At 42.1% G+C, this 18,489-nt stretch overlaps 1 protein-coding gene across 4 annotated transcripts; it reads left to right on the forward strand.

Annotated features, from left to right (window-relative positions):
- Nucleotides 1-1,753: 1,753 nt before the first annotated feature.
- Nucleotides 1,754-16,929, forward strand: LOC114549957 (uncharacterized). 4 transcript variants are annotated; one of them, XM_028570322.1, is made up of 5 exons: nucleotides 1,754-2,045; nucleotides 11,202-12,532; nucleotides 12,920-15,988; nucleotides 16,132-16,194; nucleotides 16,372-16,929. In XM_028570322.1, the coding sequence occupies exons 2-5, from the start codon at nucleotides 11,251-11,253 to the stop codon at nucleotides 16,422-16,424; spliced, it is 4,467 nt and encodes a 1,488-aa protein (XP_028426123.1). In that variant the 5' UTR covers nucleotides 1,754-2,045; nucleotides 11,202-11,250; the 3' UTR covers nucleotides 16,425-16,929. The 4 variants fall into 4 exon arrangements, with proteins under 4 accessions (XP_028426123.1, XP_028426125.1, XP_028426124.1 ...); XM_028570324.1 differs by having other exon boundaries at nucleotides 11,202-12,427; XM_028570323.1 differs by lacking the exon at nucleotides 1,754-2,045 and having other exon boundaries at nucleotides 10,086-12,532.
- The last annotated feature ends 1,560 nt before the right edge of the window (nucleotides 16,930-18,489 follow it).

The following is an 18,489-nucleotide window of genomic DNA, read 5'->3' on the forward strand; positions in this document are numbered from 1 at the left end:
CTATCTAACATAGAATCTAACGGCTCAGTTCGACTGCATTGATCAATAGGTCAGAGCAGTAACCTTTTACACTCCTGTATGCACCCAGAGCCTAACCCCCCAAGTGCATGTATACAAGGCCCCAACAACACTTCCTCTTTCCAGCTGTGCAGGTTCAGACAGACAGTTACACAAAGCAACTTATACATCTGAAGCCTCTTGGAGACACTTCCTCTTTCCGACTGCAGGGTCAAATAGGCAGCTTCACACAGCAACTCACACTAAAACCAAAATCAAAGGCAGTATTATAGTCTCAAGAGCAGAAATATGTTTTAGCTGTTTTTGGGTCAACTCATGTCAAAAGGAGAAGCTCCACTCCACTGTTCTTGAGCTGATATATTTCAAAAGCAGAAGTATAGTTTTAGCTGTCTTTTGGATTAATACAAATACATTTCAAAAAGCAAAAATATTTCAAAAAGCAGGAAAATAATTTTTAATTGTTTTTTGGATTTTCACATACTCTCGTTCAACACAAGTGCAAGATTTCTTTAAAGATATGAATGCACAATGCAGTGTTTTGAACACTGGACAGTCTGTGTTACAAGTGATGACCGTTGTGAGTTGTGTCTAGAGTTTTAAAAATGACGTCCAGGTTCTGAAATTAGTAGCAAAGTGATTGCAAAAAAATGTAACATTAAAGAATGATGATGAAATATTACATCAATAGATAATGTGGTCTAATTGGTTAATGCTCCACGCTAACTGGTGACAATGAATCTCGTTATCTTGAAACTTTCGTGATCTAAACATGGAATATTGTCTGTAAAGAACAAAACTGTAAGAAAACTGTAAAGAAGTTCAAATGGTTTTACATCAAGAACTTAAATGAGCTTTAGTTTACTCAAAAGAAGTCAAGGTTTCCTTAAAGGCTCTATGTTGGAATATGAAAAAAACATCAGATGAGGTCTAAAGCCTGAAGAGATGATCTATAAAAAGAATTAGGGTTAGCCGTGTGTGTGTGTGTGTGTGTGTGTGTGTGTGTGTGTGTGTGTGTGTTTGTGTGTGTGTGTGTGTGTGTGTGTGTGCGTGTGCGTGCGCTTTGGGGGTATTGTGGGGGTGTGCATATCTCTGGAGTTGGATGATAGAACCCACTGCCATCCCTTATACTCCCAAACCTGAGCTGGAAGTGGACTTGGTTGCTGGAAAAGCTCAACAGAGACTGAGATTTAATAACGGTCAATGTAAACCAATTCCTAAGTTTAATATTAACAAATTTAAACAACAATAGGCCGAGTCTGAGTGACTGAGTCTTAAAAAAGTCACAGAAATTAGGGTATGTAGACGACTAAAGGAACAAAGTCTTCTCCCCCGACTCTTGATATATATTTTTGTCATTATTTGGCTATATTGATCAATTACCCACTGGTTGTTGAATAAAAATCATGTGAGAACCCAAGGAAAAGCTCTGGTGGTGCCTGTTAGAAAAAGTTGTACTGTTGTAACAATTATGTCTGTGCACGACTGAAACCAAAAGGACCGAGTGACCTAGAAACAGCCAGGCGGAAAAAGTGCACAGGTTCAAACTAAGCTTTAATTAAATGTATTTATTTAATTATTTATTAATTCTTTTATTAGTGTTGGTTGATTAAAGTGGTGGCGTTGAACGCTCCGCTAAAGTAGGTGGCAGCATGCACATTAACCGTCAGTTTGTAGTCCGCCAATAAAACCGAAGAAGAAGAAGAAGCCGAGCGGTATATAAATGGCCGGGTCCGAGCCGTCCCTCCTCAGTGGACGCTGAGACCATGGATGTACCAAGGTAGCCGTAGAGACTCAGCACATCGAGGACTGCGAACTGAAGTGGGAATAATCGTGAGGAAATTCCTCCCCGGCTGTTTTTTTTTCTTCTTCGAACCCATAGACGTTGATGGATAACGAGCATGGGATTTCTCTCAGTTGAGGGTCGACTTTAACTCGGTGAAAATCCACCGTAGGGAAAAAAAATTTAAGATTACCTTTGCATCGGGTTTGAGGAAGCAGTGTTAAATTAGGTGAAATGCGGAGCTGCGGTAAGTAATGTTGAACGTTAGAGGATACTTCGACGTTTGTATTTCTCTGATTTAAGTTTTCTGTTTAGCGGTAGCCTACTATTGGCTCAATTATAAAAAAGTAACGTTACTGTTTGGCTGGTTGTGGTATCGCTTGTCTCGTCCGTAACGAGTAACGTTTGCAACATGCTGTCCTTCGGCTGATGGAAAAACGCCAAAATGTTTAACGTGCGGGGTTAACCGTACCAAATTGCCGACCTAATATGGTACTGTTAGAGCCGTTATATTATAGCAACGTGCATTCAGTAGTAGTCATGAAGTCTCGTATTCACAGTTTTGGTTTGTGTCCGTATTTCTCTATTATAAAAAGTTAGAGTTACGTTACGCCACTGGGCGTGCCGAAGTGGATAAAAAAAAAAAAATTCTGCTTTAAAGTTGGGCATGGACTAACTAGCTACATCTTTATGGGATGGACTCACTTTTGGAGCCAGCCTCAAGTGACCCTTAATTCTTTTTACTTTTATTTTTTTTATTTTTATTTTTTAAAAAAAACAAAATTCGCGGGTGAGGGGGCAAAGTCATGTTATATTTCCCACTTTTATTCTGATTTCCAGCCGCAGGCCCGCAGCCTGTCACTCCTCCCTGTACTAACGTTACTCTGTACGTAACGTTAGCCCACAATGCCTTGTATTTCTCACTCGCGTAACTTATTGTTCATCGGACGTGACATGAGACGAGGGAGATTGGCTAACGTTAGCCAACTCATTTATAAAAAAAATATTTTCCATCACGTGACGTCACCCATTGTTCTGTAGACTGCCGTTGTGGTTATGAACATGGTTTTGAAGCCTCAAGCTGGCGATACAACCGCCATCTTTTTTTATTTTTTATTTAATTTTCATCTTTTTTTTCTTTCTTTTTATAGATAATTTTGTGGGATGTTTATCTGTGAAACATTCACCAAGACCTAAAGGAAAGTAGTAATTTGTCATGAGGCCCTGTATATGTTTGCGCAGTAGTCATCAACATCCAAACAATAGAGGATCATAATGATAAGGCATTTTATAGCGGGGCTGGCTGACCTCGTGCTGAGCTCTCAACTAATTTGTCTATTTTCAAAATACTTCAAGGCCTTGATCAAGGGGAATCATGTGTTTACAGGGCTATAGCTAAGGCAGATGGCAGCATAGTATGGATGTCCTGACCAGAGGTGTCAATTCCAGGTCCAGAAAGTAAAAGTCCTGCCATGTGTTTATTCCACCAATGAACTCAGCCAGCTGATTTCACTAATTAGTAGTGAAATCAGCTGGCTCACTAATTAGTAGTGAAATCAGCTGGCTGAGTTCATTGGTGGAATAAACACATGGCAGGACTTTTACTTTCTGGACCTGGAATTGACACCTCTGGTCCTGACTCGTTTCTAGTTGCCGAACTACTGCACATGTATCGTTAGGGTCCCATGACATGCTCTTTGGATGCTTTTATATAGACCTTAGTGGTCCCCTAATACTGTATCTGAAGTCTCTTTTATATAGACCTTAGTGGTCCCCTAATACTGTATCTGAAGTCTCTTTTTAATATAGACCTTAGTGGTCCCCTAATACTGTATCTGAAGTCTCGTTCCCGAAATTCAGCCTTAGTGCAGAATTACAGCCACTAGAGCCAGTCCCACAATGAGCTTTCCTTAGGATGTGCTATTTCTGCGTCTGTAGCTATTGAGGAGGAGAGAGGGGTGGCAGGGTGGGGGTGTGGGCTTGACCAACTGCCACTTTGCTCGTTTGAAAGCCATGATGTCTCCCTCTCATGGGTGGGCCACATTCTCTGAGTGAGGTAACCTTGCTCCTTATGACCTCATAAGGGTGGGGGGGACGCATATTAATGTTAAAAATCTCAAAGTGACATTTTCATGCCATGGGACCTTTTTAAACACTCTTCTACATGTGGCTCAGAGCAACAGCCTCATCTATCCTAGAAATCCCATTGATTTATAATAAATGACAGTTATGTGTTTGGTATGCTTTGTGGACTAGGTAGACCGGATGCTTTCTGCTGAGATGTTGAAGTTGTGCTACTGTGGTAAGCTAGTAGTTTTAACAATAGACACTCTGTACAGAGTTCATCGGCTGGATTCTCATTAACGTGACAATCTGCTGGAAACCGGTTGCTTATAAATCACTAAAGTAGTAGTGACAGCACCGTTTGGCTTTGGTTATAAATGCAGTTAGCATCATTTGTTACTTGCCTAGTTTATGACAAATGGTTTTGGCTGTGCTTCCTAACATGATGTCATTGTGCTAACCGAGCACCGTTAGACTTTACAACAGAGCTGCTTCACTTGTTAGATCGTGTGTGTGTGTGTGTGTGTGTGTGTGTGTGTGTGTGTGTGTGTGTGTGTGTGTGTGTGTGTGTGTGTGTGTGTGTGTGTGTGTGTGTGATTTTATTTATAGTATCAAATCATAACCGTTATCTCAAGACACTTTACAGATAGAGTAGGTCTAGACCACACACTATAATTTACAAAGCCCTAACAATTACAGTAATTCCCTCAAGAGCAAGCATTAGCAGTGGCTATTGCGACAGTGGCAAGGAAAAACTCCCTTTTAGGAAGAAACCTCAGCAGACCCAGACTCTTGGTAGGCAGTGTCTGACGGGGCCGGTTGGGGGTGTGAAGGCGATAATGGTCTCCTTAAAGATAGTGGAACAGTGACTTTGAAGGTAGTCGTTGTAGTTCATGTCACAGCAGGACGTTGCGGGATGAAACGTGGCGCTGCAGAGCATGGGTGGGTGCAGCAGACGCAGCAGGACGCGGCCGGGCGTTGAAGGGAATCTCTGCGAAGAAGAAACATAAGGACTCCGGGGAGTAAACTCCCCAGAGCTAGGTTAGTAACAAGCAGTTCTGGGATAGGATGCATATAAAAGGAAACTAATGAAAACATTGATGAGAGGCTGTACTGGCCTGCCTCCTTCTACTCACACTATTATTGATTATATGATCAATAAATCTGATGACTACGAAAAGAAGCAGGTGGGCCGGGTTAGGCGGACGCTGCAACTCCTCACTTCTTAACTATAAGCTTTATCAAAGAGGAGAGTTTTTAGTTAATTTATATTTATAAGGTACTAAGAGCTGTTCTAGATAGGATGGTGCTTGACCATTTAGGGCTTTGTAGGTCAGGAGAAGGACTTTAAAGTCAATCCTGAGTTTCACAGGAAGCCAATGCAGAGAAGCTAAAACAGGAGAAATATGATCTCTTTTCTTAGTTCTCGTCAGAACATGTGCTGCAGCATTCTGGATCAGCTGGAAAGTCTTAAGGGACTTATTTGAGCAACCTGACAGTAGGGAATTACAATAGTCCAGCCTGGAAGTAACGAATGCACGGACTAGTTTTTCAGCATCGTTTTGAGACAGGATATTCCTAATTTTGGCAATGTTACGAAGATGAAAAAAGGCTGTTCTCGATGATTGTTTTAGATGGGCGTTAAAGGATATATCCTGATCAAAAATAACTCCTAGATTTCTGACCGTAGTGCTGGAGGCCAGGACAACACCATCCAGAGTAGCTATATCTTTAGATAATGAAGTTCGGAGGTGTTTAGGGCCCAGCACAATAACTTCAGTTTTGTTACAGTTTAACATCAGAAAATTATAGGTCATCCAGGATTTTATATCTTTAATACATGCTTGAAGTTTAGCTAACTGACTTGTTTTGTCTGGTTTGATTGATAAGTATAATTGGGTGTCGTCCGCATAGCAGTGATAGTTAATTGAGTGTTTCCTAATGATATTACCACGAGGAAGCATATATAGGAGAATAAAATTGGTCCAAGCACTGAGCCTTGTGGAACGCCATGTTTAACTTTCGCGTACTTAGAGGATTTATCATTAACATTAACAAATTGAGATTGATCAGAGAAATTAGACTTAAACCAGCTTAGTGCAATTTCTTTAATTCCGATTAGTGTTCCAATCTCTGTAACAGGATTGAATGGTCAATAGTGTCAAAAGCAGCACTAAGATCTAATAAAACAAGTATGGAGACAAGTCCTTTGTCTGCAGCAGTTAAAACATCGTTAGTAATTTTCACCAGTGCCGTCTCTGTGCTATGATTCTTTCTAAATCCTGATTGAAAGTCTTCAAATAAGCTGTTGCTATGGAGAAAATCACATAACTGATTAGCAACTACTTTCTCAAGGATCTTGGAGAAAAAAAAAAGAAAAGGTTAGATATAGGTCTATAGTTTGCTAAGACCTCAGGATCGAGGGTGGGTTTTTTCAGAAGAGGTTTTATCACCGCTACTTTAAATGACTGCGGTACATGACCTGTTAATAGAGACCTATTGATCATATCTAGTAGAGAGGTGTTAACCACGGGTAATGCTTCTTTGAGTAGCCTCGTTGGGATGGGGTCTAAGACAGGTAGATGGCTTTGCTGAAGATACCTTTACCATTAGTTGTTGAAGGTCTATAGGATAAAAACAGTAAGTATATGTCCGGTCTAGTCGTTCTTTCTAGCAGTCCTGTTGAAAGGTGAACCATTAGAAGTTGAGGGCAAAAGGTGATTAATTTTATCTCTAATTGTTATAATTTTATCAAAGAAGCTCATGAAGTCATCACTACTCCGAGCTAGAGGAATAGATGGCTCAGTAGAGCTGTGACTATCTGTCAGCCTGGCTAGTGCTTAAAAGAAACCTTGGGTTGTTGTTGTTTTCTTCTATTAATGATGAGTAATAGTCTGATCTGGCATGTCTGAGGGCCGTCCTATAGGTTTTCAGACTGTCTTGCCAGTCCAAACGAGACTCTTCCATTTTGGTGGAGCGCCATTTACTTTCAAGTTTTCGCGAGTTTTGCTTTAATTTACGAGTTTGGGAGTTATACCAAGGTGCTAGTTTCCTTTGCTTCATCTTCTTCTTTTTGAGTGGAGCAACAGAGTCTAAAGTAGTCCGTAGGCAGGCCGTAACACCATCTACACAATTGTCGATTTGAGAGGGACTAAAGTTTACATAAAGTATACTCTGTTGTACTCAGTTTACTCTCAAATACTCTGTTGTATTAAAACAAGGTAATGAGTTTAGTGCTGTTGGAATGTCTTCCTTAAATTTAACTATAGCACTGTCAGATAGGCATCTAGCATAGTAGCTTTTATCTAATTTCGTATTATCTGGTATTAAGAATTCGAAAGTAATTAAGAAGTGGTCTGATAATAAAGGATTTTGCGGGAATACTAATACATCTTCAATTTTGATACCATATGCCAGCACGAGGTCGAGGGTGTGGTTAAAACAGTGCGTGGCCTCATGCACACTCTGACTGAAGCCAATAGAATCTAGTAGTGAGTTGAAAGCAGTAGTAAGGCTATTGCTGTCAACGTCCACATGGATATTAAAATCACCTACAATAAGTACTCTGTCTGATTTAAGGACTACACATGATAAAAACTCTGAGAATTCAGATAAAACTTCAGAATACGGGCCTGGAGCTCGGTAGACAACAACAAATATAATTGGCTGTACTGATTTCCGTGTTGGATGTTGAAGATTAAGAACAAGGCTTTCAAAAGAGTTATAATTTAGTTTAGGTTTAGGATTAATTAACAGGCTTGAATCAAATATGGCTGCAACTCCCCCTCCTCGGCCTGCGCCTCTAGGAATTTGAGTATTAATATGACTGGGAGGAGTCTCTTCATTTAGACTAACATTCTTCATGGCCCAGCCAGGTTTCAGTAGGACAGAATAGATCAATTTGATTATCAGATATCAATTCATTTATTAGTACTGTTTTAGAAGACAGATCTGCTATTTAGTAATCCACATCTAATTTTTCTATCCTTTTCTATCATTGCAGTGGTAGTTTTAATTCCAATTAGGTTGTTAAGTATTGCCCCTCGCTTGGTTACCTTTTTGATTTAACTTATCTTAGTCGAGGAACAGACACCGTCTCATTTTCTTTTGGGACAGGCTGTGGCTGGCGTGAACTGGATGCTAAATTGACTGTTTGCAGTCAACTTCTTATTACTTAGGGGCTTCACCACTTTGTATGGTCTGTTGTTGATTATAATTGGAATAGTACTAGTACTACATGTTACTGGAATAGCACTAGTACTACATATTACTGGAATAATACTAGTACTACATGTTATCCTGCAGAAAACATTTTCAGATTCATCCACTTGTATAGTGCTATCAGGATCAATACCTGGGGGACATGAATCTGTGATATTTTCAACAGAATGTCAATACTTGCCTTTCAGTGTGGTCGTTATGTTGTCAGATAGCATGCTGGCTCCGTGTCGGTTTGGGTGGAGACCATCACGCTTCAGGAGGTTTGGCATTTCCCAGAACAAGTTGAAGTTGTCGACATAGGAGATGCCCAGGGAAGTGCAGAGTGGTTCCAGCCAGGTGTGGAGCCAGAACAGTCTGGACCATCTCTCCGCCCCCTTCCTGTAGGTAGGTAGAGGCCCAGAGATGACAATCCGTTTAACTGTGCCCATCAGGGTGGAGAGGAGAGTGGTGAAATCTTCCTGGAGTGCTGTCGACCGTCTCTCTCTGATGTCGTTTGTGCCCACATGCACGATGATGTTGTCGACCTTGGCGTGGCGGGCGAGGATGCCAGGAAGTTTGTGCTGGATGTCACGGACCTTGGCACCGGGGAAGCGGTAGACATTGGAGGGACCGCTACGTAAAGGGTTGAATGTGGAGGTCCCTTACCATGGAGCTTCCGATGACCAGCGTGGAGGTTGATGAGTCCGAGGGGGGGAGAGTCCGCCCTCAATGGGCGCGTCGACCGTGTGGATGGACCAAGATGAGCTGCGTGGGGACGTGGCAGAGAAGGGAACTCCTCGTCGTTCATCAGAATGCTGTAGCGGTTTTCTAGTTGTAGGGGTGGGCTGGGGCTGAGCGTTGTCCTGACCGCCTGCTCTGGTGCTTGCTTACACGCCATGGCTCAGGCTGGTGTGGAGTGGAGCTGGTCAGCAGAGCTGGCTGGGTCCTCGGCAGAAGCCGAGGAGAGACAACCGGGTCAGAGGTTGTATTAGTGCGTGGTGGGGTGAGAGTATTGCAGGGCACAGTTGTGTGTGTGTGTGTGTGAGACTTCCAATGATAATGGAGTCGAGGAACTGTTCACTTGCCTTGATCTGGTGGAGAGTCGATATTCTGGCTTCAAGTTCCACTATTTTCTGGCTGAACAGGAGGCACGAGTCACAGCCAGGTGAACAGCTGAGGGAGGGCATCGTGTAGCTTGCTAGTTTAGCTAGTAGTCACAATAAAGATAGTGGAACTATGACTAGAAGTCATAGTTCATGGTGTTGCAGGACCACGGCGACGGCTGCAACCATGATTTAGGTGCCACCCTAATACAAGGAAAATTGCTGGGCGAAAAAAAACCTAAGGACTCTGGGGAATAACCTCCCCAGAGCTAAGTTAGTAACAAGCATTTCATAGATGAGAGGAGCTCAATGTGTCAAAGGAAGTCCCCCTGCCGTCTAAAACTAAAAGCATAATTACGAGCTGGTGCAAGGGAAACCTGAGCCAGTTCTATAAGGGTTGGTTGATGAATCAGACGACTAGGAAGAGAAGCAGGTGGGGTAGGCGAACGCTGCAACCCCTCACTCTCTAACTATAATCTTTATCAAAGAGAAGAGTTCTAGGTTTACTCTTAAATGTGGTGATGGTGTCTGTCTCCCGAACCCAGACTGGGAGTTGGTTCCACAGGAGAGGAGCCTGATAGCTCTAGGCTCTGGCTCCCATTCTACTTTTAGAAACTCTAGGAAACACAAGTAACTCTGCATTCTGTGAGCGCAGTGCTCTAGTGGGACAATAAGGTACTATGAGCTCTTCAAGATATGATGGTGCTTGACCATTTAGAGCTATGTAGGTCAGGAGAAGGATTTTAATTTTTTTTTTCCTGGAAGCCAATGCAGAGAAGCTAATACAGGAGAAATATGATCTCTTTTCTTAATTCTTGTCCACTAGTCCAGCCTGGAAGTAACAAATGCATGGACTAGTTTTTCAGCATTGTGTTGAGACAGAACGTGTCTAATTTTGGCAATGTTATGAAGGTGAAAAAAGGCTGTTCTTGAAGTTTGTTTTAAGTGGGTGTTTAAAGGATATATCCTGATCAAAAATAACTCCAGGTCCAGTTCATTGGGGACTAGGGCTGTCTTATCGAATGCTGAAATGTGTTTGCTTACATTAGCAAACCTCGCCCTTATGCTTTTGTCGTATCTGATAAATGAGTGAGCAACACAAGGCATTGTGAGACAATTGAGGGCACGGAGCTACAAAAGAGAGACAGAGTTACATTAGCAGAGAGGGAGTGGCAGGCTGAGGCCGGGAATCTAAAGAAGGATGGGAAATACTGTTTTCATGTTGATAGGACATTTGCAATTTCTCTGCCATAGTAAATGCTATCAACGCAGAACTTGAGATTATTGTTGGACCTCTCACTCTGAGACTCTACCAAATTGAGAGAAGATCGGCCCTTAGGGGGCTTAATATTTAGAAGTAGATGCGTTTTGGCCTATAATTCAATAAATGTGAAGGGGACATTTGCAATTGTACTTAACTACTGACCTTGTAGCCTCGCCACCGTTGTGCTTTGGGTTCCTCTTTCGCGGGATGTCGGGGGGTCTCTCGTCAGGGAGGCTTGGACCCAGTCATAATTGCTTGCAGTTCTAGTTTATCAGTGCGGTTTTTGTTTTCTTAAAAACCAACTGGCTTAGTTACAATGGGTGTCAGGCTTCCCAAAGCAAAATAACCAAACATCCCTAGTTGCATTCCTTCTCTTCAAGAATAGCTGGATCTTGAATTAGTACCACCTTCTGAGCAGTTCCAAAATGTAGGTTTAAGAACTGGCCCCCCCAAAGAGTGGTATGGGGTTGTAACCAAAGGGGGGGGGAAAAGGCCTATATCATTAACTTTTTCCACATCCGCGAGGACCTGCCTTACTCTGCCTTTGATTGGCTAGTAGTCCATGGGTCTCCTACACAGAATGCAGCACAAAGGAAAAAAAATAACACTGCCTGTGTGGGTTTGGTAAATGATAGCAAGCTTAATGCTGATATGGCACACTGATTAACAAGAACATTTTAAATGGCACTTCATATTTGAAAAGTTGCTGACCCCTTTTTTTGTAGTGAATATGACACCAGCCAACCACTAATTTTCCTTATTTGTTTCCTAGACCTGAGATGCAAACTGAAGTCATCACATGAAAAATTGCTTTTCATGCAATGCGATCCGGATTTCCACACAACCAAGGTGGGGCCTGTTCTGTGTTCCAAGACTGGAGTAACCTGGGTGCTCGCCGATTACCACAAGACATCAATGTTACACCTGTACCAGTTGTTTACCCTGAAGTTGGAACACAAAACAACATGGTAGCCACTCAATATCCTGAGGAACTAAGAGGGACTTACAGTCAAGTTCCGTTGCAGCAAGGCTATCAATCACAGAAACTTTACCACCAACAGGAGTCACACGCAACCATAACAAGCACTGGATTTCAGCACCCGAGAGCCGGGGATGGTGCATGTATTTCTCAAAACATGCAAATGAGCAGAAAAGATAATGCTGATTTTTATTCCTCTGCACAACACAGCAGTTATTTTGGGACATCGGCCTATGAGAACTCTGTAAGACGTGCTGATGATAACAGTGGACAACAAAAAGAATATTCCAGGCAAAATTTCAGTCGGCATTTCCAGAAAAAGTCAAATTGGAACCATGACACTGGACTGCAGCAACCTTTGAGTCGTACCTTTAAAGACGGTACCAGTTCTGCAGCACTTCAGATAGACAGACTTGAAGCACAGGCATTTCCTTTACAAGATCGGTGTTCTTCTGCGACTGTGTGCAAAACAAAGACATCTATGCCTCTGCTGGAAGCCTTGTTAAAAACAAACTCTTCAGAATTGCCTTGTTCATCAGAGGAAACAAACGGCAACATTGAACTCAATGCTATTTTTTTAAATAAAAGATGCAGCAAATCTCAGCACGTCAAAGGTTTACGAACTGTTCTAAACTGTGGACAAGCTAGAACACAAAACCTAGATCATTCAAGAGGAACACCTTCCATCCCCTATCAGCAGCAGGTCTCCTCCCGCCGTCTCAGTCAGCCATCCACAGACAAACTCATGTCGGCTGGAAAAACACAACCACCTACAGATGTCGAAATACAGAACTTTCTTGCACAAAAGCTCCTTTATTTTAGGTCCATTTTAACTCAGAAAAACAGAAATCCTGGACATTCAAATAAGGATTTGGACAGGAACTCCCCACTGCAGTCTGACAGCATCGTGCCAAAGGTCGACAGTGTTGCCCATCTCCCTACAACCTCTGCCAAAGATGATGTGGAGAGGCAAAGTCACAACTGGGGTGCCAATGAGCAGTGCACCGTTGGACAAGCACGTAAGGAGGACCGTTCAAAGGATAGCACAGTAAATGCCAAGTTAATACTTAAGTCTAAAGACGCAGACAATTGTGCTACATCTGCATCAGAGAAACATTCAACAGGTACACCAGGCTCTGCTGTAGAACATTCTAAATATCCTTTACAAAATGCATCTGACAAGAGTGCATCAGTAGATTTTGATTTGTCTGTAAAAAAACATTGGGATGTAACTATGCCTGCAAATGAATATTGCAAAGCTGTTTTTTCAGATGACTGTGAAGATGAAACATGTGTCAGAAAAAATTATGAAGGTTTCTATAGTAAATGGTGTGATAAGTACATACAGAATGGCATGACAACCATTCATTATTTATTAACTGCACTGAAGGAGCTCATTGCTAGTCTGGAAAATGTAGAGGACATTGGCGAGATGGAGAACCTTTCTAAAGTCATACTGCAACAATACTGAAATGGGAATATAGATAACCTTCATCTCTTTACATCCACAGAATATCCACGAATAATGATGGACGTTGCTGCCACTTGCACAAAGAGCGAAGATGAGAGTCCAGTAGTTCTCACAGCGGTGCCTGAAATGACCTGGGATGAACTGACTGAGAAGCAGCCGAGTTCACCTGATGTCTCGGAGGATCTTCAAACCAAGTCAAATTCAGTGGCATCCGAAAACAAAACATTTGAACCCATGTCGCTCATCGAAAAGCAAACGATTGAAGATCACCCACAGTGTGGTGTTACCTGGGAGGAAGTAAATCCACATTCCCAGCCAAATTCAGCAGTTGATAGGATTCAGATTCTTAACGTAGTATCACTTTTTACAAACCAAAGTGAAGGTGCGAGTTGGGATGCAGGTTCTGTGCATTTACAAACTGATTTAAGCACAGCATGTTCTGAAAACAAAGAACTGGTTCTAAAAAATCCACAATATGAGGACATTTCAGATGATGACCCCTCCCAGCCAGCCACAGAACTCCCAGCAACAGAGCGGTTTCAGTCAGCGGGTCATGAAGACCCACAGTATGAATTTATTAGTGAAGAGGAAAGTCCACAGATTGAGTCTGTGTCTGTGGAGACCTCTTCACCTACACAAGTAACTGTACTCAACAATACTGAGTCACCATTTGAAAATGAAGACTATGGACATTTGCAGGGACGGGCTCGGACGGACACCGTAATCATTTCAGTTAAGGAACTGGTTCCAAAGAAGCAGGTTTCACCAGATGCCGAAAGACGTGATATAGCACATTGTTCTTCTCCTTTTGTTGAAACCGATGAAACTGGTCCATTATACCCTAAATGTGACAGTGGTCCTCTCTCTGAAGATGAGACTGATGATGATGATGACTGGTTATTCATACCTATAAGCATATCAGACCTTAAATTTGAATCAGATAACGAAGACCAGGATAGCCCAGAAATACATGTGATAGATGGTGGGGAAACGGGAGACCAAGAACAACAATGTGACAATAACCCAACACACTGGCCATCTCCGAAGCCAGTACCAGCATCTCCTTCCCAGATTGAGACATTTGACACTTTGGCCAGCTTTATGAAACAAGCGTTATGCAGGAGCACACCGGAACATGGACTGGACTCTGAGGGAAAACCACAACCAACTAAGAACAGGAGAGAGTCTGTAGACAGCTGTGCAACTGAAGACAGTTGTGATTACTCCTCTTCATTAGGACACAACTATTTGACAGCGTCCAGGTTGAGGTCAGAACCTCTGCTCATAGAGACAGATGATTCGGAGGGTGAAGGCAATGATGTTACAAGTATGCCAACAAGTCCAAACAAGAGCTTGGACAAGTCGGGCATGAAAAGCCTTAGAAAGACCAATGGACAAAACATTCCACGAAAGGATGACATTATAATCCTTGATTCGGAGGATGAAAGTGACCAAAACTGCAAAAAGAAGGCTGAAACCGAAGGAAGGCCTGAAACTATGGACAGTCAGCGTGGAACTGTTAAAGAAAAGTTAAAAAAAACCCGACCGCTACCTGTTGACTCACCGGCACCGCGGCACCAACCCATACATCAGGACACACCGTTTGAAGAAGTGACGCGGGATGCGTGCTCCGACCCGTCTCCCAGCACAGAAATGATCGGGCCACTGATTGAAGCCAAAGCTGCCTCTAAAAAAAAAATTGTGATAATAATTGACTCGGATACGGACGATGACCAAAACTACATGACGCCAAGGAGAAACAGCATTTCATCCTGTGGGTCGGACAGTGGGGACGCCCCACGTGTGGAACAAAACCAACAGTCACCTAAAACTGTGGACCGGGAGTATAGAACAGCTAAAGAAAATCTTCCGGAAACCACACGGTCTGTTCCAAACCCATCACTGCCACATCCCCAGTCTACACTTCAGGATACCCAATTAAAAGAAGTGACGCAGGGTGCATGCTCTGACCTGTCAGACGGTAGAGAAAAGTGTGGGCAGCTGATTGAAGCTAAATGTGACTCCGAGCATGTACAACACAAGACCAACCGACAAACTACCTCAAAAAGAAAGGCTTTTTGTGATTCAGGAAAAGTGGTTGAAAAAAGCCATTCCAGCAAAAAGAAGGCAAAAACAAAAGGAATACTCTCGTCAGGATCAGAAGACAGTGGCTATTCCTTATGTGCTCCAAAAGACAGGCCTTCAACTGAAACTGTGGATCGTCTTCGTGGGACGGTTATCGTAAAGCAGCCTAAAAAAAGGTCATCTGAAGATTCTTCAGAGAAGCAGCCCCAATCTGTGTGCAGGGAGGTAGAGGCTAGCCTGGGTGACTGTCCTGTTATTCCTCGCTTTGTTCTTGTGGAGCCTCCTCAACACAATCAGTCCTGGAAACTTGTGAAAGAAACGGCAGTCCGCGGGCAGGGTAAAGCTGGATCTCAGTCTCCAAAGACGTCCATGGCATCCAGCAACAATACTGACTCGTGCGCAAATAAAAAAGTAAGATTTGTGCTCACGTCAAAACCCGCAAATGACCAACACCGTACAACAGAGAACATTCAGGCCAACGTAAAACCCAGAATCTTTTCTAGGCAACATTCCTTACCTACCTTCAGTGGCTCGTCTTCCTCAAGTGACCTTTCTGAAGCCAGACAGAGCTCGTCCTCCTCAAGAGATTTTACTCGGTCTGCAAGTCTTCCTGCAGCTAAGCAGAGCACATCTATTCTCAAACACGTGTCTTCGTCCAGCCTACAGCAGTCTCGCTCTTACAGCAACCCCTCAACTTTAAACCCCCCTGACAGTCCCACGAAAGGGCCATCATCTTCTGGAGCCATGCAAAGTTTAAAAAAAAAACGGGCGAAAGAAATCTGGGAGCAGAGCTATATTCCAACCAGAAAAGACAAAAAAACTAGCCCAGGGATGAAGGAAGACTTGAGAACCACCACAAATCATTTGAAGAGGGCGGCTAGACCAGATCGTAGACGGAGGCAAAAGTCCCAAAAGTCGTCAACCCCCCTGATGAAGAAGTCCAAGATTGAGGCCATAGGGATGACAAAGGCCGCGGCCATAGAGATGACAAAGGCCGCAGGTCGGGATCCCCCTGGAGAACAAAGTGTGTTCTTTTTGAAGTCTCTAAAATGTATTTTTTTTTTAAATGTCCTTTTTAATAAATTCCAACAGTCAAATGATATGGTAGTAGTAATTTTTAATGTGACTAATTAAAATCCAAATTCCTAACCCTTATTTTTACAATAGGAAACTTTGTGGGTGATAATTACAAGTGGTCAGAGAAGCAAACCGTGGCAAAGCCAACAAAAGGTGATGCTTAACATTTTCCCTCATCATGGTTATGGTCCATGCATAATAACACTTATTTTACAGCCAAGCAATGTACTATGCAATTTTTACCAGGTATTGTGGTTTCTGAGCTGCAGGTGTAATTCTTTTTTTTTTTTTTTTTTTTTTTTTGCTTTCTCCTGCTATTTCTCATTGCAGGTTCCAGCAGGGAGGGAATAAGGTATAGACCCCATCCAAAAACCCATTGGTGAGAAGAAGGTGCCCGGTTCTGTGAATCTGTCTACAGATTGTTTCCACTCCCAAAGTGAAAGGTGGTTGATCGGCGAAAAACAAGTTACTGGTTATATCTTTTCATTTTCCATAGCATTTTCTGTATTGTAACTGTGTGTATGTGTATACTGTTTACTATTCTATTATATCAGCTCTTGGTGGTAACGGCGTTGTTTTTGAATGTCTTGTGTCTACGGGAAACAAATGTTCTTTTTACGAGCTACCTCAAATTGTATTAAAATTCTGTGTTATGTTAAATCTTTTTCATCTTAAACTTTACAGATATTTTGATCCTTTTTTTTAATATGTCACATTTTTGGATATTGTTTTTTTTTGTACTTTCATAAACTATAATGTATCACTTTTTAAAATGTTAATGTGAAAATGCATAAAAAGTCAAATGGATTCATTGCTGTTTTGTCTTGTGTGCTCTTCTGCTTCACCCTTAGAGGGAGACATTGCAAAATAATTTGAAATGCTACACCGTAGTGTATGTGTTAAACCAGGGGTCACCAACCATAGCCCCCAAGGACCACATGAGTAGCCCTCAGGCCTGTTCTAAAAATGAAAGTTGAATATTGATATTATCGGTTACCCACCTTGTTAAGTCATTGTTGATAATTATTGTGAGAAATCATTAACATGACCAGTGTCTTCACATAAATGAGTATCATTAATCATTAATAATCATATATAACTAAAGGCAAACTGAGCAAATTTGTTATTTCAGAAGAGTGTATCAAACTGGTAGCCCTTCGTATGACTCAATACCCATAAAGTAGCTCTCAGTGTCAAAAAGGTTGGTGACCCCTGTGTTAAACCATATAGTGTAACCTGGTAACATGTAAAATCTTGGCTCCATAGTATTACATTTGTGTCCTACAGTTCAGCAGCTGTGATAATAGAAACTGGTGCATACTAGAGGATGGATACCCGAACCGAGCCCGTCGGGATCTGACGAGCCGGGTTCGGACAGATATTTAGAAATGATGTTCTGGTTCGGTTTGGGTCGGGCTCGGTCACATCAGCGTAATAAGGCATTGAACGTTTTAAATTTAAAAAAAGCTTATTATGTAGGTGCGTGCCTGTGTTAACGCGAACTTGTTGCCCTGTTGACATTTCCGAATGCCTTCCTACAGTTGTTTAATAAAAGCTTTCCACACAGACAAACGGACTGATCTCATAAAGTGGCGTATGTATGACACGCCAATTCGTATGCTGTTATTGAGTGTTATCCAGACGCATAATCACTTTTTAGCGTGTTTATTAACGCCGTTTGGTCGCCGTTGACCTACATTACGTGTGAATTTTTGCTGTAGTGAGTAGTATGAAGGGATGTAAGTCTGCGGAGGGAGGTAAAACAGGACTTTCACCCCGGAGACCTGGGATTGTGTCCTCCGTGTGGCGTTTTTCAGCCATTTTCATTTATTTTTTTTTAAGCCTTCCCCAATGTTTATTTTCTAAACCCAACCTTTTATTATTTTCCTAAGCGTGTGACGTTGGTCACCGTCGTTTTTTTGTGTTACTAAAGCCTTTCCCAATGTTCTTTTCCTAAACCCAATTTTTATGAAACTAATTGTGTGCACATCCCACCTTCTGGCAGGTGCAGGACAAATGAAAGTACTATAAACGAAAAAAAATGTAATGTCCGCAACACTGCTTCAAACTCCCATATTTAATATCAATGCAACGATTCGACCCAACTGGGTCTTCTTCAGGCAAATGGTGAACACATTTGATGAAGGGATATATGTAGGGCTCCCATTCAGCTGGCACACCATCTGGCTTCAATTAGTCTGATTAGGTCTGAACGTGGAAAGCTCAAAATGCTACAGATAACACGGCACTTGGAAAGTGCCGTGTTATGATGAGTTGATGAGTTGAGTTTAAAAACCCAACTATAAGATAAAATAAAGAATAAATGGACTCGGCTTAATATGTGGAGAAGGCAGGGAAATCACTTTAAATAGGCCTGTACTGTTACAAAATCTATCTGTGTTAGGCTATCAATACTAATGAATCCATCCTGAGTTTACCGATCTTTTT

This window comes from Perca flavescens, chromosome 23 (genome assembly GCF_004354835.1).
Source record: "Perca flavescens isolate YP-PL-M2 chromosome 23, PFLA_1.0, whole genome shotgun sequence".
Lineage (NCBI taxonomy): Eukaryota > Metazoa > Chordata > Actinopteri > Perciformes > Percidae > Perca > Perca flavescens.